A 25,252-nucleotide genomic window follows, 5' to 3' on the forward strand; every position below is an offset into this window, starting at 1 on the left:
GGAATTTTTGTTGGTTTGGGGGTTTGGTATGAGGAGGTTGTTATTCGGAGGCAGTTTTGTTTGCTTTTTGTAGTACTGGGGAGCAAACTCAGGCAGCCCTCCAGTAAATTAAATCTCCAGCCAGAAGTAAAGGTTTTAATGGTTTTGATGACCTATAAATAAAGGAAGCACATAGTAACATTAAGTTATGGAAAGATTAGTACGTTTATGTTTTGTCTTATATTTATTAAGCTTACCTTTATGGTTTACCTTTATGGCTTTTGTTCTAAATCTTGCCTTGGATAATTTATGATATAGTACCTTTTGTATTCTCTGTTCACTTCTCAGAAAGTTCTAGTGTCTTATGTGTAAAGAGCTAGGTGAGTTGTGTGGAGGAGGATCACATTGGCATCAGTTATCTTCATATTGTCTTACCCTTGCTTTCACTCTCTGTAGGTGGTCAAGAAGAATATGTTTTATCGTATGAGCCAGTGAATCAACAAGAAGGTTTGTGAAGTTCGTTCATGTTGTATATATAGCCTTACTAAAAAGTATATATTCAAGGCCAGTGAGATGGACAAGTGGACAAGAGTGCTTGCTTCCAGACCTGATGACCTCAGTTCAATTTCCAAAAACAACATGGTGGAAAAAGATAAGCAACTCCCACAAGTTATCCTCTCTCCTGCATATACACATACCATGTCACATACACAAAAATTAGTTATAATAAATTGATTAGTTAATGTAAAATGAAATTAAATATGCTTCTTAGTTTGGAAAATCAGACTGTGCTGATTTTTCAGATGGAAAAATGTATTGTAATTTTGCTATTTTTAAACTATATATGTAGAAAAATTCTGTGAATTTCAGTAAGCACTATTTAATACACAAAATATTAGAACCAAAGTATTTTATATTAACTGGTTTTTACTGATGGTATATTTCTAAGCCACTTCTTTTTAATATGTATAATATTGCATTACTGCCCTTGCAGTAGCACTTTAAAACTGTCAGAGATGCTTTTAAACTCATAGTTTCTTATCCTCTTTACCCAGGCAGTTTCTAGGCCCTTTTTATTCCATATGTTGTCTCTTCCTCACTATATCTAATTCCTCCAACCAGAATACTAGGCTGATGCTCAGCACCGACTTCCTTCGTCAGCACAACCCACTGTGTACTCTGCTGAGTCATCTAGATCACTGTCGTCACATCACTTCCTACACTCAGTTGTTCTTGTTCTTCCTGTCTTCTCTGCTCTGCCTTCTTAGTTCTTAACTTCAGAACCCACCAGGAAAACACTGTACTTTGTTTTCTGTTTAAAATGAGATGTTGGTGATATATTGAACTATGATGCTAAATTTGACTTGATTGACTTCAGAGATTTTAATAACAATTTATTTACAAAAGAACATAATGTAGAGAAAGAATAAAGAATAGATTCTTCAGAATGGTTTTCTTCTCTGCTGAAATAAAACACATTTGTATTTGCTAAGTGTTTATACCTTTTCATGTGTTTATCTTTATAGTCAATTATACCCGGCCAGTCATTATTCTGGGACCCATGAAAGACAGGGTAAATGATGATTTAATCTCAGAATTTCCCGACAAATTTGGATCCTGTGTCCCTCGTGAGTAACCCAAATTAAAACTTTTAACATTTAGTATCACTGTTTGGTAAAAGTAAATATAACTGCTTTAAAGGGTTATGGTTAACTGTTAATAAACTCCTTCATCCTCAATATTATTTCTCTTTTTTTAGATTTAAAAGTATTGTGATAAAAGTTTTTTAAAAGCAACGAATTAAGTAAAAGATGTATTTATTCTGTTTTTAAATATGAAACACTTCCCCAAGTTCTTTTTTATTGAAGATACAACTAGACCAAAGCGTGATTATGAGGTGGATGGAAGAGATTATCATTTTGTGACTTCAAGGGAACAGATGGAAAAAGACATCCAGGAGCATAAGTTCATTGAAGCTGGCCAGTATAACAACCACCTGTATGGGACGAGTGTCCAGTCTGTGCGAGCAGTAGCAGAGAAGGTGAGCACCAAAGCCACCCTGGGGTGTGGTTTCTAAGGAGGACGCACACTTTGACTGTATTTGAATTAAGAAACAGAAGATAGATGACATAGACTTGATGTCTTATTAACGTTACCACTTTAGCTAAGTAAAAATATGATCTTGAGTGTCTTGGAAAAATAGATACCAGAAAAGACTGACAAAATCTGCAAATAAAATGATCACATGCATCTGTAAAATAGGAGATGGTTATCTGAAGGCCTAGGTCCACAAGGTGTGGACAAGAACCACACCTTGAGTAAGATGTTAAGCTTAGGTGCCAAAAAAGTCTTCAGTCTTCAAAGACAGCATACAAATTTAAAAACAATGTAACAAGTTTTGTGGGTTGTGGTTTGGTTTGCTTTTGCTTTTTCTTTTATTTTTCATGACAGGGTTTCTTTGTAGTCCTGGCTGTCCTGGAACTCAACTCTGTAGACTAGACTAGCCTCCAGCTTGCAGGATTAGTGAGGCAGAGATCCACCTGCCTCTGCCTCTGCCTCCCGAGTACTGGAATTAAAGGTACCTAGCAACAACAATTTTTTAAAATGTTCTCTAACATATTCTAATAAGATGTTGACGTTAGATTAAAACAGTTTTTATAATAAAGTCAAGATGATGTACTGACTCTTGTCAAAAGGATGCTATACCACGACTGAGTCAATCTGTCCAATGAATTCAAGGTCAATCCAGCATTGTCAAACCTTGAGGCTGGGCTGGACTGTGGTGAGTTTGGTGACAACTGTGGTTTAGTAATTCCTGGTCTCAAAACAAAACAGGAAAAAAAAAGAACAACAACAACAACAATGGCAGGCTAATACTAATTCCATAGGGATGGTGGAAATGGATAAAAAGTAGAAGAGTGGATAAAAAGTTGTTTTTGATGAGTGCAAATTGAGTACATGTATGGATTATCACATTTAACCCTACTAATGTGCAAAAAAAAGTCTATAATAAAATATGTCTATAAGTAAATTAAAAAGTGATTAGAAATCAGCAATATCCATGAAATGGAGTTTTTTAGAGTAAGTAAATGATTTTTTAAAAGTATCTATGAATTGATATGCAACATGAAAAAGGGTCTGTTTTATCTTTTGGGGTTGGTTGGTTGGTTGGTTAGTTGGTTGGTTGATTTGGTTTGTTTGGTTTTGGTTTTTCAAGTCAGGGTTTCTCTGTGTAGCCCTGGCCTGTCATGGAACTCACTCTGTAGATCAGGCTGACCTCAAACTCAAAGAGATCTGCCTGCCTCTGCCCCCTGAGTGCTGGGATTAAAGGTGTGTTCCACCATGCCTAGCTTGCTTTGACATTTTAAAAGAAGAAATAAGGAAACAAGTTTACTCAGTTGTGTGAAACATGGGAAGAACTAATCAAACCCTGATGAGATTAGTTTCTAGCAAAGGGAAAGCAGAGCTGCTTGCGGTGCTCACACCAATAGGGATTGTTGGAGAAGGTGGGAGCAGGAGGATCACGAGCTCAGCCAGCCTGGCTACGTATTTTTATTTTTAAAAAAGGGGGAGGCAGGGTGGAAAGGATGGCAAAGTAGGATAAGGGATCAAAGAAGTTCAGAGTGACTTGTTTGAGCATTTTGTATAAGTTTGAAATTTAAAATTAACATTGGATTGTCAAAGTAAATTAATAACTGGTTATAAAACATAGGGTTAAATAAAAATTAAGTAGCCCTTGAAGGCATAAGCAATGCATGACTGAAAAGATGGAGGAGGAGAAGCTGTGCTCACAATCACTGTCTGCTGCTGATCCAGGCCCAGGACTGACAAAGTCGGAAATCCTTCCTGAAAGAAAACTGTATGGTAGTCATGATTTCAGCAAGAACTACCAAAATCTATCTTTTTGGTAGTTAAGAAACTACCAAATCTATCTTAAAATATCACAATAAGTGAAGAAACAAGGTTATTTACATGCTAAGAAAGTGTCATCCCTGAAATTACTAGTTACAAAGGCAAAGATAATTTTACCATGGAGAAATTTTAAGCAGACAGAAGTTTAAATATGATCACTTTGTCAGTAGAAATGGGAAAAATGGATACCACGTATCAGTGGTATTCCTTCCAGAAGTGTGTGACTTGCCCTCTGATAGTCAAGAGGCAGGCTGAGACAAATCGAAGCATATCCTATGAAATGGATCTTTGCTCTCCTAACATGCCAAGGTCAGGGTTAGAGAGATGCTTCATTGGGTATGGTCTTGTTAGTTAGTGTAGGACCTACATTCCCTTCTCCAGCATCTATGTAAAAGCCAGGCAAGTTAGAGTGACCAGGGTGGAGTTGGGCGGGTCCCTAAAGCTCACAGGCCAGCCAGTGTAGTGGAGGCTAAACAGCTCAGGTTCAGTGAGAAAACTTACCTTAAAAAGTAAGGTTGTGGGTCTGGAGAGATGGCTCAGTGGTTAAGAATGCTGACTATTCTTCCAGAGGTCCTGAGTTCAATTGCCACCAACCACATGGTGTCTCATAACCACCTGTAATGAGATCTGGTGTCATCTTCTGGCCTTCAGGGACACATGCAAGGAGAATATTATATATTCTAGTCATAATAAATATACATCTTTATTTAAAAAAAAAAAAAAAGTAAGGTTGAGAGCTAAAACACCTGACTTTGGCCTCTGCCCTCCACATTCACATGCTCACACATACATGCACCACCCAAAACAGTTCATAAAATACCAGATCTAGAATGACAAGCGCTGGGGAACTATGCCCGACTGATGGCAACTCAGACATTGTAAGTAAATCCAATACATATCATGAATTGGGACCTCAACCAGCAACTTTCTATTGCTTATTCAATAACGTACATTAAATGACCAACTAGAATTATACTGTGATCATATAATAAACGTCCCTATCTGTGGGTAATATTATTTCTGGGATTTACACAAACACAGATGTGTAAATGTAAAGAGAGTGGAGTCAGCATGTTAGTTTTCTGTCACATGATAGAAAGCAGGGAAGGAAGCCTTTGTTTTAGTGATGGTCTCAGAGGTTTCAGTCCATAGTGAGGAAGCAAGAAGAGGAGAGAGTAGAAATATCCAGAAATCAATCCCTTCAGAGTTCCTTCCAGTGAGCTACTTCCTCCAACTAGGCCCCACTTCTAAATAGTCCATTGAGCTTGTCCACTAATTGTGTCATGGGACCTAAGACAAGGCTGAGAGATGGCTCGGTCAGCAAAGTCCTAGCCACTTAAACATGAACACCTGACCTCAGATCCCTAACACCACATGAAATAGAGCATGTGGTGTGCCCTGGAATCCCAGCCCTGGAAAGTGTGGACAGGAAGCTCCCCAGAAATCACTGGCAACTAGTCCAGCCAAAGAGTGACAAGCCTCAGGTTCAGGAAGACCTGTCTCCAAAAAAAAAAAAAAAAAAAGGAAAGGGTGAAAAAAAAAAAAAAGTAAGGTGCAGAGCAATTAGGGAAGACACCTGGTGTCATGTCCACTTCTGACCTACACGCATGCACATACACATAAAAATAAATAAAATTTAATACTGTGGGGGCTGGAGAGATGTCTTAGAGGTTAAAGGCACTGGCTGCTCCTCCAGAGGACCCAGGTTCAATTCCCAGCAACCACATGGTGGCTCACAACCATCTGTAATGAGATCTGGTGCTCTCTTCTGGTGTGTAAGCATGTATGTAGCCATATACATAATAAATAAAAAAATTAATACTGTGACTACATAATTTTTTTTACTTTATGTTTGGAGTCTTTTACAATGTTTTTATTGTAAATACCCCCATTGAATAGAATGTTACTTTTGATTTTTTGAGACAGGGTTTCTCTGTGTTACAGTCCTAGCTGTCCTGGAACTCAGTTTGTAGATAAAGTTGGCCTCGAACTCACAGAGACCCACATGCCTCTGCCTCCCAAGTGCTGGGATTAAAGGTGTGTGTCAGCACCACACAGCAAAAATATTATTTCCTAATATAAACTCTAGCCTTTAAATTACAAGGTGCTTTATAATAATGAGGACCTGATTTTAAATATCACAATAAAATTTATTTAATTTTCACTTTCTATGTAGCTAGAAATACACATCTATAATAAAAAATGTAAACGGCCTTTTGTGATAGTAAATTTGTCAGAAAAGTTATATAAATCCATAATTGGATTTTTCAAATGGCAGTCTATAGTATTTTCTAGCCGTGTAATGAAAATTAGAAGACCAGAACTGTGGAAGTGAGGGGCTAAAGAGATAACTCGGTGGTTAAGAGTATATACTGCTGTCACAGAGTGCCTGAGTTGGTTCCTGGCACCTACATCAGATTGTTTACAACTACTTCTTATACCTCCAGCTGCAGGGGATGCATTGTTCTCTTCCGGTCTCCTTGAGCCCATTCAGATATGAACAGAAATACAAATAACTTTTTTTTTAAACAATAGTGGTAGTAAGGATTTACAGGTTTGAACAGGTGTTCTAGGATTTTTTTTTCACCTTCTGTTGGTCATGCCATTTTATGAAATGAAGTTCATTAATGACCTTTGGAATTATTTGTAGATATTAGTGTGCGTGTGTGTGTGTGTGTGTGTGTGTGTGTGTGTGTGTGTGTGTGTACATGAGTACATACAGGTTTCCATTGGGGTCAGAAGAGGGTTTTGGATTCCCTGAAGCTGTAGTTTGACCAGTGGCTATAAACTGCCCAACATAGGTGCCATGAGCTAACCTCAAATCCTCTGCAAGAATAATTTACACTGTTAACTGCTGAGCCATCTCTCTACCCATTGAGCAATATTGTTTTATAAAAAACCAGAAATATGAGAACTGTATTTTAATTTTTTAAGTGGCTTTGAGAATGGAGAAGTAACTTCATAATCACTATTTTCTTCATTTAATTTCCCTTCTAAAATTTTCTAATAAATGACATTTTTGCTTGAAGTAAAAAGGATCTATGAACCATAATTCAGATTGTAACTTGTGGAGGGACACCTTTGGTATAATTGAAAAGATTTGGTTTACTTTACTTTAATTTACTTCTTTATTGTCTCTGTTTTAGGGCAAGCATTGTATCCTTGATGTGTCTGGAAATGCCATAAAGAGATTGCAAATTGCACAACTTTACCCAATATCTATTTTTATTAAACCCAAATCCATGGAAAATATCATGTAAGTATCATGCTTACAGTGCTCCATTTAAGTGCAGATCAGTCAGCCTTGAGGTACTTACTTGTCCTCCTTGCATCTCATTCTCTGCATGGAAAGTGGAAAAAGTAGTATTTCTATCCATCCTAGAGGGTGTTGGGAGAGTACATGAGCGTTGTATCATGCTAGCCATCATTTCTTATCATCGTCATTCATATTATTAAATGGGCAGTACAGTTGTGTACTAGCCATTAAAATGATAAAGGATGGTGGCTCCTTAACTGACAGATTTTTTTTTTCCATTCAAAAATTTACACTTCCCTCCTCCCATTCCCCTCCCGCTCCCACTCCTCCTCCTCCCTCCTTAAGAGAGGGCAGAGAATCCTGCCCTGTGGCAAGTCCAAGCCCCCCCTCTACACCCCCCCCCCACATCCAGGCCTAGGAAGCTTTGCATCCAAATAGACTAGGGTCCCAAAAAGCCAGTACATGCAGTAGAAACAAGTCCCAGTGCCTTTATCAATGGCTTCTCAGTCAGCCCCCATTTTCAGCCACATTCAGAGAGTCCCATTTAATTGCATGCTAATTCAGTCCCGGTCCAGCTGGATTTGGTGAGCTCCCATTAGAACAGGCACACTGCTGACAGAAGAAGATTTGAGAGGCTCCTCCAAGCCTGACAACAACCTGAGTTCAGTTTCCAGGACCCACATAGCAAAAGGGAGGACTCCTCCAAGTTGATCCCTGACCCACTCACAGGGACACACATATTTCTATACATACATATATAAATGTATTTTCATGTATATGTGGAATTAAGTAAAAAACGAAAGCTCAAATGAAAACAAGGAGAACAAAAAATAGTATAATTGAACATAAATATTTATAAAACAGTGTACTCAGCAATGATACTTACTAAATACTATACTCAACATATGCAAGATATACATTGATTTCAAACACACATGACAGTTACCAAACTGTTGGCTGGGGTATAATTTTCAAATGATTGAAAACAAATATCTTCTGCCCACATCAAAATTAATCTGGAAATTAATAAAAAATGTTTTGAACTACATATAACAGGTGATATACTTAATGTCATATCTTTGGTAAAGGAGATTACACGGCCTATAAGTGCTCTAGTAGATGAAATCAAACATCAGGCGTGTTGGCAAACACCTGATCTCAGGACTGAGGAGCTGGGGGCAGTTGAGGGGGGCGCTGCTGAAAATCCAAGGTCTGCTTGGGCTACAGAGTGAGAAAGACTGTTTCAGAAAACATAAGCAAGGAGAGAAGTTGGAAGTCAACCATTAAATTCAAAAAAGGCAGAAGAAAAATTAATGAAATAGGAAGTCAGCATATAACACCGAGAAGATGGATGGGAAGATGTTCTTTGAAAATCCAGTACACATGAAGAGGGTCAGAAATAAGGTCGAGCATTCCAGCGCTCACTCGAGAGTGAAAAGAGGGCATCAGTGTGCATCAGCAGTCATTACAGTTCAACACAGGGGGCCCAGGATAGCCAAAACAATCCTGTACAATAAAAGAACTTCTGGAGGCATCACAATCCCTGACCTCAAATTCTACTACAGAGCTATAGTACTGAAAACAGCCTGGTATTGGCATAAGAACAGACAGGAGGACCAATGGAACTGAATAGAAGACCCAGATATTAATCTACACACCTTCGAACACCTGATTTTTGACAAAGAAGCAAAAAATAACAAATGGAAAAGAGAAAGCATATTTAACAAATGGTGCTGGCATAACTGAATATCAAAATATAGAAGAATGAAAATAGACCCATATCTATCACCATGCACAAAACTCAAGTCCAAATGGATCAAAGACCTCAACATAAAGCCAGCCAACCTTATAAAGAGAAAGTGGTAACTACACTTGAACACATTGGCATAGGAGACCACTTCCTAAATATAACCCCAGCAGCACAGACACTGAGAGAAACAATTAATAAATGGGACCTCCTGAAACTGAAAAGCTGTAAAGCAAAGGACACGGTCAACAAGACAAAACAGCCTACAGAATGGGAAAAGATTTTCACTAACCCCACATCAGACAGAGGTCTGATCTCCAAAATATACAAAAAACTCAAATTAGTCATCAAAAGAACAAATAATCCAGTTTAAAAAAAAAAATGGAATACAGACCTAAACAGAGAACTCTCAACAGAGGAATCTAAAATGACTGAAAGACACTTAAGGAATATTCATCATCCTTAGTCATCAGAGAAATGCAAATCAAAACAACTCTGAGATTCCATCTTAGACCTGTAAGAATGGCCAAGATCAAAAACACTGATGACAACTTATGCTGGAGAGGTTGTGAGGAAAAGGAACACTTCTGCATTGCTGGTCGGAATGCAAGCTGGTACAACCCCTTGGGATGTCAGTGTGGAGATTTCTCAGAAAATTAGGAAACAACCTTCCTCAAGACCCAGCAATACCACTTTTGGGTATCTATCCAAAGGATGCTCAGTCGTGCCACAAGGACATGTGCTCAGCTATGTTCATAGCAGCATTGTTTGTCATAGCCAGAACCTGGAAACAACCTAAATACCCCTCGACCAAAGAATAGATAAGGAAAATGTGGTACATTTACACAATGGAGTATTGCACAGCAGAAAAAATAATGACACCATGAATTTTGCAGGAAAATGGATTGAGCTAGAAAACATTGTTTTGAGTGAGGTAGCCCAGACACAGAAAGACAATTATCACATGTACTCACTCATAGGTCGTTTTAAACATAAAGCAAAGAAAACCAGCCTACAAACCACAATCCCAGAGAACCTAGACAACAATGCAGACACTAAGAGAGACTTACATAGATCTACTCTACATGGGAAGTAGAAAGTAGAAAAAGACAAGATCTCCTGAGTAAATAGGGAGCATGGGGACCTTGAGGGGGAGGGAAGGACAGGGAGGGGAGCAGAGAAAAATGTAGAACTCAATAAAAAATCAATTTAAAAAAGAAAAAAAAAGGAAACCAGGCCTTGGACAGGGCACAGAAAGAACTTCAAGCAGTCGGCACACATTAAACATGCAGTGGCTTTAAACAAGTGAAAGCCGTGTCAAGTTACCACCTACACATCAGAATAGCAAAAATGGAAAAAGACAACACACCTCTTTTGGCAGATATGGAGAATGTGAAAACACCTCACAGTCTCTAAAGGTCGCTTGGTGAATCTACACTGATAAATTTACAGTACCTTCAAAAGTTGCCATATGCAGAATTTATGATTAGCCTAGAGCTCTCATTCCTAGATATATACAATAGAAATGATGGTTCTGCAAGATCCTTAAAGTTCCAGTGTTTAAGACTTTTAGGATAAGCTAAAGTGGCTAGAAATCTGAAGGGTAAGAAATCTACTCCCAACAGGTTCTATCTGTCCATGTTTATTTAGTCTTCTCTTTCTTTTTTCGTTCTTGTTCTCTTTTGTTCTACCTTGTTCTTTCTTGTTCTGCCTGTTATAAACGTTCCCAGTCATATATATCTGTAAAACCAGCAATTCCCCAGCCCTAGCAGGTTCCAGGGCCATAATTCTTTTGCTCCATAAAAAATCTGATAAGAGTTTCATACACACACACATCCATGCACGTTAAAGTGAACTCTAGTTAAGAAAGAAATTAAACCATCTGGGGATTCTAAAGGGAAAGATTAGTATCCTATGCTGTTTTTAGGTGGTTAGAAAGAACCAAAGGTTTATTTTCAATAAAATTATTAATAAGGTATGAATTATTTAAATCAGGGTGCCACTTCTTTTCTCCCAGCATGCATAGAGTCAGGTAACCAACCAACCTACACAAATGGTCAGGGGGAAGCTAGTGGCTTCTGCATCTAATAGCACATACACTAGACACTGCAGTTTCTACAGGCCTAGGCCTGGCATTTTGCTCTAAGCAGTCAAAACAAAAAAGGGACCCAGGCCTCTAAATTACCAGTTCCAGGGTGTGCTGTTAACAGCCGTTCTGATTGTGGGTGTTGTGTGTCTTTCTCTGGATTACAGTTAATTATCCCTTCTGCTGTCCTTGATTGTAAAACACAAAGCATAAATTTCCTGAATTAAAATCATCAGTAAACAGAGGTGAAAGTGAGCATAAGGGGTTAATCTTTTAAGTGGATTAAAACCAGAGCAACAGCTTGGGCAGGCAGTAATTCTATGTCCTTGGAGATCTGTGAATATCTTAAATGGAATGACCAAATGCCTGCTGATAAAGATAATGGCAGGAAGGCAGGTCTTTGCGCTTATCTAGGAGAGAGGGAAGAAGGCCTGGCAGTATGAAACTTTTCACATGTAGCTGGGGGGATTAATTCCCAAATATGCAACCAGAAAAGGAGTCAGCTACAGCAAAAGAATTTACAGCAAAGGACAGCCACTTTATTCACGAAGCAATAATGCCAAAAAAAAAAAAAAAAAACTTGCTTTTTGGTTTAGCCTTTATCAGATCCCTTGATTCTGATAAGTTGCTTGTGAACAAATGGCTGAACAATTACTGTATAATGTTGCAACTCGTAGCACACTTGTATTAGCCAAAAATACTTGCTTGCCAGCAGAAGTACTGTTTAAATAGCCAACATCTAGAAACTACCTAAATGACTACAAGCAGCCGAATTCATCAGATACAACATTTTTATGATGAAACATTTTGTGAAAATAAGCACAAGCGGTCTCCAACTATGTACAAATGCATAGGAGAATCTTGCAATTTTAATAAAAGATCTCAATTTAAAAGTTTGCACACTCTGAAATTCAGGTTTAATCATCACTTGCAGAAACCAACTAACACTTAGGTTTGAGGATGATGTCCTTGACCTTCAGAGCACTGGGGATGCTCTGCACTGGACCTGAGTACTCTGCACAGGTTTGTGACCATTTGTCATGCTGTACATTTAAGATATCATACTTCCATGTTTTTAAAGTTACACTTCAAAAAAATGTTACGAAGAGGACAAAAAGAAAATCTTACGTGGTCTTACACCTAATAAAGTAGAATAACCAGAGTTTATTCCTAGACTGTAGACTGGTTTAATACTGAAAATTCCATCAGGGCACTAAAGATTTAGAGCAGAGCACTTGCCCAGCGTAAACAAAGCCCAGGGGTGGGGATGGCAGGGTAAATGGGATAGACTTGTTGCCAAAGAGGATCTCCAAATAATGATAGATTACAACAGTAATCCATCACCCTCACATATACAGTGGTTCCATTAGCAGGATCTATCTCTTCGACCTATTTTGGGACTTTGAAATCTTTTGAAGCCTTACAGCTTCCTGGAGTTGGTATAAAGGGTTAATGGTGTCAGCTCAGCGTGGTGTCAGCGCCCCAGTACTTTATTTTTAGCCCTTAGCAAGCAGCCACGCATGCATTTTTTTTTCTTCATCAATCTGCATGCAATTTCTAAGAGCAAAGGATACAACAAAGACCCTGTCTCCTGTGGGCGAGGAACTGCCATGCTAAATGGTTGCTCTTTCTTACTTAGAAGTGTAGTCAGCCACCCCCTGTTTTAAAGTAATTTTTGAAGACTTAAAGCCCCAGTGACTCTCAACAGACCTGCCCCCTACCCCCTTGACTTTATCTTGTTTTATTTTGGTAGCCAGCCCAGGACATTTGAAAGTAGTCACATGTATGGGCATAATTTAGAGATATATTGTAAATGATCATGGAAAGTCTCAGAAAATACCTGAGAAAAATCTTTAGTTTTTATCAGGCTGCCTCAGTACAGAAGCACTCTGCAACAGTAAATAATTAAATTTTAAATAGAACAACAAAAATTAGTCTCTAGTGTTACTGAATCATAATAGTCAAATATAAAGCTTGAACAGAAAATATAAAAATTTGGGGCTGTAGAGATGACTCAGCAGTCAAGAGCACTATGCTCTTCTAGAGGTCTTGAGTTCAAATCGCAGCAACATCATGGTGGCTCACAACCATCTGTAGTGAGATCTGGTACCCTCTGGCATGCAGGCATACATATAGGCAGAACACTATATACATAATAAATTAATTAATTAAATGTTTTAAATGTAAAGAAAGAAATAGCAAATAATGCTACATTCAAAGAAAACAATAAATTTCTTGAGACAGACCAAATGTCAATATAGACTATAAAATGACTTATTATAATAAATGGTTTTTAAATAAAAAGCAGTGGGTTTCCATATAACATTTTTATCCATATATATCATTCAGTGCTCATACTCAGCTGTGTTGGCATTTGTTGTCTCCCTCTTCATCCCCATAGTATCCTTTCTGCTCCATGTTATATGATATTTATAATGCCTTAGCGGTGCACAAAAGACAAGATCAAAGTCAAGAAAACTATCTGAGCAAATTGGAAATATCAGTAAGAGAGAACTTGACATTCTGGGGGGCTAGCAATTGCTCGCCCCTTAAGAGCACGTACTACTCTTGGAGAGGATCCAACTTGGGTTCCCAGTTCTCACCTTGGGCAATCCAACAGCCTGTACCTCCAGCTCTATGGGTCCAATGTCCTCTTCTGGCCTTCATAGACACTGGACTCATGTATGGACCCATACAGCAACACAAAGATACATAACTGAAAATAATTTTTTTTTTAAGTTCTGGGAGAAAAACAGTTACTAGAGTAAAACTCCTCAAGAGATTGAGACAAATTTGGGCAGGCAGAAGACTCATCAAACTTAAAGATTAGAACAATGGAAATTACCAAGTCTGAGGAACAAAAAGGAAAACAAACATTAGAGAAAAGTTAACAGAGCTTCAAGGAACTGGGAGCTGCCATCAAAGAGACCAACGTGCATTATGAATTCCAAAATGGGAGCAGGGAACAAAGAGATTATTTGAAGAAAATTCCCAGATTGTATTTAAAAGTCATAAATATCCAAAGTGTTGAGTAAAGCCCAAGCATAAGGAATGGAGTGCCCTGAGAGGCACACCACAGCTGGCTGTGGAAAAGCAGTGCTGCACACAGCCTGAGGAATGATACCCCAGCCAGGAGATTTTTCAGTAAGTTATCAGCAGAATGCTTGTCAAAACCTTTGGAAGTCAGAAGGCAGTGGGTCAGTGTATCAAAAACACTGAAGAAGCTGGGCGGTGGTGGTGCACAGCTTTAATCCCAGCACTCAGGAGGCAGAGGCAGGCAGATCTCGAGGCCAGCCTGGTCTACAGAGCTAGTTCCAGGACAGGCTCCAAAGCTCCAGAGAAACCTTGTCTCAAAAAAAAAAAAAAAAAAAAACACAACAACAACAATAATAATAAACACTGAAGAAATAAAAGCTGTCAATCAAGAATACTACACCCAGCAGGAATGAGGGAAAGGGCTAGCTCCCTGCATAATCCTGCTGTACACGTGAAGATGAGAGAGATGTCACCACAGAGTTGTCCTCACCTCACAAGGATACCATGATGTGTACCCATGTACCATGACACAGAATAATAAAATTGCTTTTAATTGGGAAAATTAAGATGTTCTCAGGTAAGCAGAAGCGGAAGTTCATCACCATTATACGTACCCTACAAGAAGTGTTCAGGGAATCCTGAAGATGGAAGAACACTGCTGTAGCCACACAGAATATCCTGCATAATGGTGAGACAGCAAAAGCTTCCAAGAGGAAGCAAATCCCTGTGCGCTCATCATCCTGCTGCAGGAGGACCTCGGGCTTGCAGTCGGCTCACTGCTTCTGTCCACACACCCTCAGATTACTTTGAGATAAATTTCATATGTATCATTTCATGTATTTGAAAGTAATTGCTGAATTAAAAGCATCTCCACTGTAAATATGGCATTTAACTAATATTTTTAATACAATCAGATTTACTTACATCTGTTTTCAGTCTTTTCCTGTAGCCAAGTTCTAAATAAGGTTTACTCATGACAGGTGCTTAAACTTTTACTGCATAGTCTTCCTTCTTTTTTGTCTGCTGATTCCACTAGGTCCTTTGACAGTGTTTCCTCAGACTCTGTTTTCTTATAGTGCTGTCTAATGTGCTCATTTACAGTCTGAGTTACGTTTTCACATGAAGTGCACAGTGAGAGTTGTCAGCGGCGTGCACTGGCTGCTGACCTAGTGTAGAAAGTGCTGTGGCTCTCTTCTCACTGCGTGTCAGACAGCAGGACTAGGCACAGTCTGCTCTTAGTGATGGTTAGCCTTTGTGCAGAGTTAAACTTCCCGTTATTTTATGCCTTTTATGTCTTCGCTCATCTTTTTTTCAGAGTATTACAATGTGGTAATCACCAGTTTCTAAATTTATTTGCATAGGGAAATGAATAAGCGTCTAACAGAAGAACAAGCCAGAAAAACATTTGAAAGAGCCATGAAATTGGAACAGGAGTTCACTGAACATTTCACAGGTTGGAACCATGTGTGACAGTGCCCTTTTGAGAAAATCTTGCTGTATCCTCATCTACTAGTAGTAACTAGTCCTGTCATTTTCAAAGTAAACTCTAAGATCTGTGGGTTTGTCCTGTGGGAAACTCAAAAGTTCGCCTTGCTGGTAATGGGGAACCTTAAAATGTAGTGTAGTGTTCCTATGGTTTTGTGCACAGCAGTAATTCACAGTTGACCAGAGGAAAGCAGATTTCATTTCACTGCTTTTTGAAGCCTCTACCTTCTCTCTTACCCTTTGTAAATTTTGATCATTCTCCCCAGGCTTACTGAAATAGAGTTTCCAGATTCAGGGGTATTCAGGGTATAAAGTGTAACATTGCATACTTTGTGAGTTGATTACTGTAATCATGGTAGTACATATGTCACCATAGTTCCTGGTGTGTGGGTGTGTGTATGGTTGTATGTGTGTTGGTTGATTGTGTGTGTGTGTCCGATTGAGATTTGCTTTTGTTACTGTAGTCACCATGTTCTACATTAGTACACAGAAATTGTCTTTTTAGGGTCTTGGTTCTTCCCAGTACTGTGACCTTGCATAGCTAGGCCAGCACTGTCATTGAACTGTGACTATACCACCACATTTCCTCCTGAAAACAAAAGTTCATATCCTTTGATCAGCATTTTCTTATTCTACACCCCCCACCCCCAGTCTGGGAACCATCACTGTACTCCCTGCTTCTATGAATTCAGATTCATAGAAGATTCCACAGGTAAATGAGGCCATGTAGATTGTATTTTTGTGTGTCTAGTTAATTTAATTCAGCTTAATGTCTTGTATATTATTCATTCAGGTTGTCAAAAAGGAAAGGATTCCTTCTTTTATGACTGAATAATATTCTCATTATATTATTTAAATGCCCCATAGTTTTATTGTTGACAAACATTTAGCTGGTTTTCATTCTTTTGTATATTGTAATATTGAGGTTAACAAAGAATTGCAGATGTTTCTTTGATGTATTTTGATATTTCATTTGGATATATACCCAGAAGTGAGATTGGTGAATTGTCTGTCTTAGTGTGTTTTCTGCTAGTATAACAGTATACTGTAGACTTGGTATAAGCAAGATTTTTTTTTGCTGACAGTTGGGAGGACTGAGAATTTCAAGATGAAAGGGATTGCAATTTGTGAGTGTCTTCATGTACTATATGACCTACAGAAGGGCAACAAACACACAGGCTACTAGAGGACTAGAGGGGACTGCATGAACCACCCAACTCTGGCAGCAACTAGCCCACCACTGTAATAACAGCTTAGACTTGGCTAGAAAAGATAGGGTTAGCTGAGCTGCCCAAGGTGGCCCTGAACTCCTAGACTCAAGTGACCAGTCTACATTTGCTACCTGAGTAGCTGGGACACACACGACCTCACCTGACCTCATTTAAACGAGTGATTATATGAATTCCAGTAAGTGCTCTGATATAAACCATGTGTTAAAGGGAAAAGGGTCTTTTTTTTCTTTAATTTTAGACTTAGAAACCTTAAGAATATTAGCATAAGAACGGCTCGTGCCCTTTACTCATATTTTCCAAATGTTACATTTTATCTCTAAAACATCTGAGTTTGTTACAAATAGATGTCCTTTACTTCTAAATATGTCAGTATTTCAAAAAGAGAAAGACATTTGAATGTTTTCTTATGTCCCTCTATAGTGAGATGCTGATAATCAAACCCAGGAAATTTAGCATTGATAATCTCACCTTTTAATACAGACTTCCCCGAGATATTAGCAGTTGTTAGAGTAAAATGACAAAAAAAAAAATTCAGGGTTCAATCCAGGAGCACATATTGCATTGAGCTACCACACATAATTGGTCTTCGTTTATCTAGAACCATCCATTAGCCTTTATCTATTAGTCATAACCTTGACATTCTTTATGAGTGAAAGCCTCTTGTGGAATATCCTTAGATGTGAGTTATGAGGTTGGGGCGGGCACATCAAAGAAGTAACCTGATCTTCTGCGCCATGCAATGCTTGGGCTGTCATTCTGGACTGTTCTGGACTAGTGATGTGGTTTCAGTGAATGAGGTATCTGTGGCCTTGACTTCTTGCTTTTCCAACCCAGGGAGAGCCCCGACTTACCCAGTAAGCAAAGTGTATGTGTGTTTCCCAAGGTAGCTGTTCTTCACTGCTTGCCACTGTGACCCTGCCCTGGGAAGCACTTGAGCCAGGCAAGATGAAACTGATGTTTGCCAAATGTGTGTGTCTTCGCAGATATTAAGTAATACCTCCATGTAGCTCAGAATGGGAGCTTTTATCACAGAACTGATACTCAAACATTTTAAAGCTTAGCTTTTGATTACTCAAACATTCTTAGCTACATAGAAGCTCTTCTTTGGCACATAGATAGATGTTCCTCATGATGGTGTTCTTAACCTCATCACCAGCCAGACAGTTTGACTTCACATCTCCGTTTGGCATTTTATTCCAGGTGTCTCAGGCCATAGGAAACTAAACACATGTGGTTCCCTTACACCCACTTACACTTGGTGCACCTGCTTGGACCTCCTGAGTGCTGGGTCATCTCTGTAAGCCACCTGCCAAGTACCATGCTAAGTCTTTTTAGTTTTATTAGCTAACCTTTGATCCTTACAGAGTAGAGGCTCTAAATATCCAAATAACTAGTTCTTAGTAATTGCTACCATTTTTGTTGTTGTAACTGTGATTTTTGAGACAGGATTTAGTTGTGTAGCCCCTGCTGATCTAGAATTTATACTCTCCTGCCTCTGCCTTTCAAGGCATTAAATTTCAGACATGCACCATGACAGATGCCTTTGTTGCCATTTTTTATTACACATTTTCTAACATTGATTTTAATAGATTCTAACTACTAAGGCTCTAGCTTGTATGTATCAGTCCACCTACCCTCAGTACTAGCCCATTTCACACTTCAGCAGAGCGCACAACCCATAGCCAGCCACCTTTTCCTAACACCCTACACTGCCCTCACCAGATAACTAGCTGTGCTCGCTCTCTGTAGTTCCCACAAAAGTTGAGGAAACAAACACTTTGTATTAAAATGATAAAACTAATGGCTGAAGGACATAACAGAGAGGCAGCCCATGGTCAGCCTGTGCGAGGCCCCAGGCTCAGTCTCTAGCACCCTCAGATGGATGAGTGAGTAAGCTAATGCAAGCTCAGATGAGGAACAAAGTAAACTCCAGGCAAAAGGTAAAGAGAGAATGGCTGTGTCTCATATTTGGTCATTGTGTGTGTGTGTGTTGTACGCCTGTAAAGTCAGCTAAATGACCAGTTGTTGCCAAGGACATCCATGTGTTGAACTGCTTCCAAAGCTTGCCTTCTCCTATATCACCAATAATACTTACTGATGGCAAAGAGTAATGGGCACTTGTGGCTTTTGTCATTGCAGCTATTGTCCAGGGAGACACGCTGGAGGACATTTACAACCAAGTGAAGCAGGTCATAGAAGAACAGTCTGGTCCTTACATTTGGGTCCCAGCAAAAGAAAAATTATGAAGACTGGCTTTTCTGTTTCTTTCTTCCATGGTCTCACTTCTCTGCCCTGCCCTGGAGTCTGTCTTCACTGCTCCTTTTACGCTGACTCAGACCCTCATGTCGGCAGTTTGCCCGTTTTTGACATCCAGTGTCTCCTTCATGTTGCGTCATCTGTATTATTCTGTGTTACTACTATTGGTTTCTGGCCATTTTCCAGAACTGAAGATGAATGGCCTGACCAGCTGTCAAGGGTTTGGGGAGATGCAAAATTGTAAAATTCCTTAATGTTTAAGGGAAAGTTAACTTTAAGAAATTTTCAGAAAAGCTTTATATACATTCTTTTCCAATTTGAGTACAAATGAAAGATGGTTCTAATCAGTGACTCAGTGGACCTTGAGCAACAATGCACGCTTAACTTTAATAGCATGGTTTGGCCGGTGTATTAGCTCTCAAGTTCATTCCTCAATTGACTTCTGGTATTAAAGTAATTATTTCATTAAAGACAAATAAGAAAAATAGGGGTTTTACTTCAAAATTAATGTCTGAGTTAATTCATAATATTCATGAGACGTCTTTATGAGCCCTCCCCTAGTGCACTTTCTAGGAGTAACCGTGTCTGAGTGGTTTTCATCAGCCCGTGCAGCACCGGTCCCAGTGCCTCTCAAGCACTGTCCACACACTCTGTTTATCGCTCTGTTGAGGTGAAGGGGGCTCACCTTTACACAGAAGGTGAGAAGTTTCACAGACAGAACTGCGGACAAGAAAGTGTCTGTGGAAATGTAGTAATCATGACAGTGGGAAGGTGTCCAGTTCATAGCCTGAAATTTTAATGTATGCTTAGGGTGGGGGGCAGATTTTAATGACTATTTTACCCACAATAACTGCCTATTTTGTTATAATAAAATATATATAAATATATATAAAACTTTCTTTAACTAAACTCTGTAACTATGGGAATTATTTTCTTTACATAGTTGCACACACAAACATATATATATATTTAAAATATATTTTTCTTTTGCCACCTACTTCTAACTTTTTGTTTGGTTTTTAAATTAAATATTAATTGATGAGACTTATCTTCCTTAATCATGTGAACTGAAAGCAAGTGTCTGGTGGTGGTGAGGAAAAACCTCTAGAAAACTAGATTGCAAGTAGACGTGTGAGCGTGTTCTCCTCTTTCCTACAGAAGTTCCAGAGTGCTCCTAGGCTTTCTGTCAGTGTTGTGTTCTAATTGTGGAGTTTGATTTTGGTCCCCCGCCCCCTCTTTTTGTTCTCGTTTCATTAATAGAAAAACAAACTCCATTTTGAGACTCCCCCAGGCCTTCCTCTTGCGTAGCTGCACTACTAGAATTGCACAGGTCTTTACAGCAAACTTCTTCACCTTTAGTGAGAGGCCGAATACCTTCAGAATCACTTTCTCTAGTCCATCATTAATATCATTTGGCTTCCCATTGCTCTTTGGAATTGTTTATTCAATATGTGGTTTTGGGCAACTTCGTTAAAATTTCTTAAATAAGTACTGGTTTGTAAAGAATTACCAACATTATCCATTCCATTTATGAGAAAGAGGAGAACAGCTAATAAACTTTATTGTAAAATCCATATGTCAAATGTGTCTTGAATTTTGGAGGGTTTTTTTAATAACCTGGCATTCTATCAGATTGATTCACCATATTACATAACAAGTTTAAAGAAAGGAGGCAATGTGTGTAGCTCTTATGCTGGACACAGTAGATCATTGCCAAACATAAACACTCGGGAAGAAAAGTGGAAGATGTTGAGAGCTCCAAAAACCACCTTACAGCAAGCGAGATCCCAGGATAAGCCATTGTGAAGTGTGCAGCCAGTGGTCACACACTGAAGAGCAGGAAGACATCCTAAAGGACCGCCGTTCATGCTCTAAATATTGTATTTGTTTCTTTCCAGATGTCTGCTGGGCAGAATTGATAGTCGGGTAGCTTGATACTACTAAGACCTTGGGGAGCAAGTACCCATGAGGTAGTTTCCCACTAATTTCCTCATTTCTGTAAACCAACAGTAGTGATCATCAAACAGTACTGGGGAAGGAACCAGAAAGGAATGAGGGCTGGAATGAGATCCCTCGATCACGTGGCTAGCTCTGGGTTCACCTGAGACCCTGCCTTGGGTGTTGGAGGGAAATTGCCAACATCAGCCACTGACCTCCACGACCACAGGTGTTTCCACACATGTTCATGCTCTCAGACGCACGCGCATGTGTATGTGCTGGAAAAAATACATGGCACGTTGGAAGAATTCCAATTCAGTGTATACGTATGCCCTTCACAGTCACACAGTGGGGGCTGGAGAGATGACGCAGTAGTTAAGAACACTGGCAAATCTGGAGCCAGCACCCAAATAGCAGCTCGCAACTGTTAGGATGTCAGCCACAATAAGGCTAACACTTCTGGGTTCTTGGGCCATGCATGTCCTGCCCTCAGGCAGGAGTGTCTAATGGCCCCGGGGATGAAAGGTCGTGTGACCCCCACACATTCATGGTTACATCATCCACGAATGACTCAGCTAAGCCATTATGCGCATGCCTGAGTCCCTCATCTGAGTATGGCATAGTGCTGTCAACCCCTGTGCACATGCGCTGGGCAGGTCATCCCTCTCCCTCTCGCCACACTGACTTCCCCTGTGCACCCCTAATAAACTTCTAAATGGGTTTGTTGTGCGTTCTGTTTCCTTCTCATTCTGCCAGGTAGTTTCAACACCTGTCTGTAACTCCAGTTCCAGGGGATTTGACGCCCTCACACAGACACATGCAGTCAAAACAGCAATGCACATAAAAATAAATCATCTTAAAAGATTGTATTATAAAAAGAAGTGAGCCAGGCGGTGGTGGCACACGCCTTTAATCCCAACACTCGGGAGGCAGAGGCAGGCGGATCTCTGTGAGTTTGAGACCAGCCTGGGCTACAAGAGCTAGTTCCAGGACAGGCTCCAAAGCCACAGAGAAACCCTGTCTCGAAAAAAAAAAAAAGTGACACCTTGGCTGTCGTGAAATGGAAGCACTTTAAATACAACTGTGAGAGTCAGTCGTTTCCTTTCCCTGTCTCCTGTGTTAGTGTCTGAGGAGAGGATTGATCACAGTACAGGAAAATCTGGATGCCCAAGTCCCAAGAGAATGATACTGTTTGTATATAACTCATACACAGCTTCCCAAATACTCAGACCATCTGCTTCACTTCAAGCACCTAGTTCAGAGACCTGTCTTGGTATCCACAGGGTTCCAAAGGATGGCTGTGGTTAGAGGAACAAAAACAAGCCATCCCACTAAGAAACCATGGAAAGACAGAAGTCTGGTTTTTGTTGTTCATAGTCATTTTCAGAAAACCTGGTTTTTTTAAACTCCAAATGGTTATGGCTTGTTTTTTATAACAATTAGTTGCCTGGTTGTTGGGCACCAACCTCGACAAAAGCACCTCTTGCCAGGGTAGAGGCGTGTGGATTTGGAAAATATTAGTAAGGAATATGAAGATGTGAAAGAGAATAATAAAACGGAGAAACATACAGGATTGTATTGGGAGGGAATTCCAGTGAGTACTGAAATTGGCCCGCATTTATTTTTCCAATTGCTTTAAATACCCTTGACCCCAAAAGGTAGGAAGGAGTAAGACAAAAACTGCATTAATACGATACAAGGAAATGAACATCCAATTGAAGGTCGCGGGGTACAACCATAGTTAAACATTCTGTTGCTAGAACAAAACATTCTGTAGACAACCCACTCACTGGGATAATCCATTGTCATCTCCCTAAGGGAACTGGACCCATAGTAGGATCCTTAGACTTTTGTTTGGGTAGAAATAAATCAACTTCTCTATTCCTGAAATACAAGGTCTGACTGTTAGCCACACCTCTTGACAATAAGTTTTAACTCTCTGACCTTTGGTCAGCGTGGAAATAGGCTCACATCTTTGGGCCTCCACACGTGGCTTATTTACATAGTAACCCCAAGAATTTTAAATATTCTACTGCATGATTTATGGAACTGTGACTGTGATTTGAGGACCCTTTCATCCGCTGGCTCTGAATACTAACCTGAAAGTACCATTTTCAGATGGCGCATGGTCTCAGCTGGCTCAGGGACATTTTGGTTTGGTTTTATCCCTTAGGTTGGCTCTGAACTAACCCTTAGGAATCTTGATACAGCACACACATTTGCGCATACACACACTCTTCTCAAACAGTGAGCCGTTAGTGATAGGCTTGAAGAGTTTGTACTGATGGATGAATTTTTTTAAAAAAAACTATATGGAGTATGAACAAAAATATCACAAACCTATTGCCTTGTACAATTAATGTGCACTCATTTCTTAATGTAAAAAAAAAATACATGGAAGTCAGCACATGGCACAGTCGCACCCGGAAAGTTGCTAATGAGTGCACAATGGGAACTTTCTCTAGGGAAGATGAGTGATCTAATCTGTCTTCAGCGCATCTAAAATTAGACTCCCTCACCTCCCAGATGGAGCAGCTACAGCAGCGCTCATGAACGCTCCATATGTCCCACAGTGTGATTCTCTACTAAAAGATTTTCTAAATCTTGTGAGTCGTTTAATCAAAAATACCTACTTCCCTGGTGATATTTAAGATGAGACAGTTTTCTGAGAATAGCTCCATTTCTCTGAACATTTAGTGCTTGGTTCAGGTCCGCTTTACCTGTAAGTACTAGCTCAGCTCTTCTCTCCCTGTGGCTAACAGCGGCTTTATCCAAGGATGTTCTTTCAGACACCTAAACTTCAACACTGGTGCTTTTGACATGTCCCAACTTTTCAGTCACCAAATACTTTAATTCTTCCCAAACGTCATACTTCCTGACCTCACTCTAATCCAGGTCTCTCCTCGGCTCCCAAGCAGTTGTTGTAATGGCCCCTTCAATCATTGGGTTCACAGACCATGCCCTGGCTGGTCCAGCTACTCCCAGGGGACTCAAGTGCAGCTTGGACTGTGCCTGTGCTCAGTAGCCTCCATCGGTCCCCAGCCCACACTAATCCACTTGTCTGTGTGCTCCTAGAATGGAGTATGTGTGAACTGAGTCAACCACCACTCTTTCCTCCCTGGCCATGCCTTTAATGAGTACTCTGCTGAACATGTCCTGGCCGTCATGCAGATGTCTACCTCTCAGCATCACCTCCCCAGCAAAACCATGCTCTTCTTCATAGCTGAAGCTAAGTTCTCTTACAGGAAGTTTCCCAAAGACAGCCTTTGCCTTCTGAACTCCACAGCCTCATACTCATTTCACATTGTAATTTGGTGCCTCTCTCCCCTTAAAGCTCTTGTCCCAAGTACCTAGGGTAAGGAATCTGAGTGTAAGTTTGGAACCCCCACATCCCTGTGCCCCCCGGCTCTGGCATTCTAACTGACTGAAATATACCTGTTGGCATAGCTTCTGCAGATTGGGAGGAGGGTGGGAAAAGCAGCAGGGGATAAAAAGTCAGGCTATAAAACTCTAAGTCACCCAATATTAAAAAAAAAACACACACAGGACATTGAGCATATAATTTGTGATCCTAGAGAAGCTAAATAAGAAGGTGAACCCAAAGAAAAACATATAGTCATCCACCTGGCTATGGGAAGTAGACAAGATGGCAGGGCAAAACCTGGGAACTTGGGGGTGAGGTGGCATGGGGCTAAGGGGAAATGGGGTAAGAAACGTGAGAAGGGGAGAATGGGGGGAGCTTGGGGGAATGGGATGGTTGGGATGAAGGAAGGGTGGACACGGGAACAGAGAAATATATATCCTAATTAAGGGAGCCATCTTAGGGTTGGCAAGAGACTTGGCTCTAGAGGGGCTCACAGATGTCCAGGGAGATGGCTCCAGATAGTACCTTGAGCAACTGAGGAGAGGGAACCTGAAATGACCCTATCCTATAGCCATACTGATGAATATCTTGCATATCACCATAGAACCTTCATCTGGCGATGGATCGAGATAGAGACAGAGACCCATATTGGAGCACCGGACTGAACTCTTAAGATCCAAATGAGGAGCAGAAGGAGGGAGAACATGAGCAAGGAAGTCAGGACCACGAGGGGTGCACCCACCCACTGTGACAGTGGAACTGATCTATTGGGAGCTCACCAAGGCCAGCGGGACTGGGACTGAATAAGCATGGGATGAAATCTGAACATGGCGGACAATGAAGGCTGATGAGAAGCCAAGGACAATGGCACTAGGTTTTGATCCTAATACATGAACTGGCTTTGTGGGAGCCTAGCCTGTTTGGATGCTCACCTTCCTGGACCTGGATAGAAGTGGGAGGA

At 40.1% G+C, this 25,252-nt stretch overlaps 1 protein-coding gene across 8 annotated transcripts in view; it reads left to right on the top strand.

Moving 5' to 3' along the window:
* Dlg1 (discs large MAGUK scaffold protein 1) overlaps positions 1-20,563 on the top strand; it is a 191,448-nt gene extending 170,885 nt beyond the window's left edge. For all 8 annotated transcript variants that reach the window (XM_050159729.1, XM_050159731.1, XM_050159733.1 and 5 more), the window contains 6 exons: positions 436-486; positions 1,506-1,607; positions 1,848-2,020; positions 7,038-7,147; positions 15,378-15,469; positions 18,873-20,563. In XM_050159729.1, the coding sequence (XP_050015686.1) occupies positions 436-486; positions 1,506-1,607; positions 1,848-2,020; positions 7,038-7,147; positions 15,378-15,469; positions 18,873-18,979 (635 nt within the window). In that variant the 3' untranslated portion in view covers positions 18,980-20,563. The remainder of the gene's footprint in view (positions 1-435; positions 487-1,505; positions 1,608-1,847; positions 2,021-7,037; positions 7,148-15,377; positions 15,470-18,872) is intronic.
* Positions 20,564-25,252: the final 4,689 nt, after the last annotated feature.

The sequence above is a fragment of the Alexandromys fortis genome, unplaced genomic scaffold (assembly GCF_014885135.2).
Source record: "Alexandromys fortis isolate MF-2015 unplaced genomic scaffold, M_Fortis_MF-2015_v1.1 scaffold_119, whole genome shotgun sequence".
Taxonomy (NCBI): domain Eukaryota; kingdom Metazoa; phylum Chordata; class Mammalia; order Rodentia; family Cricetidae; genus Alexandromys; species Alexandromys fortis.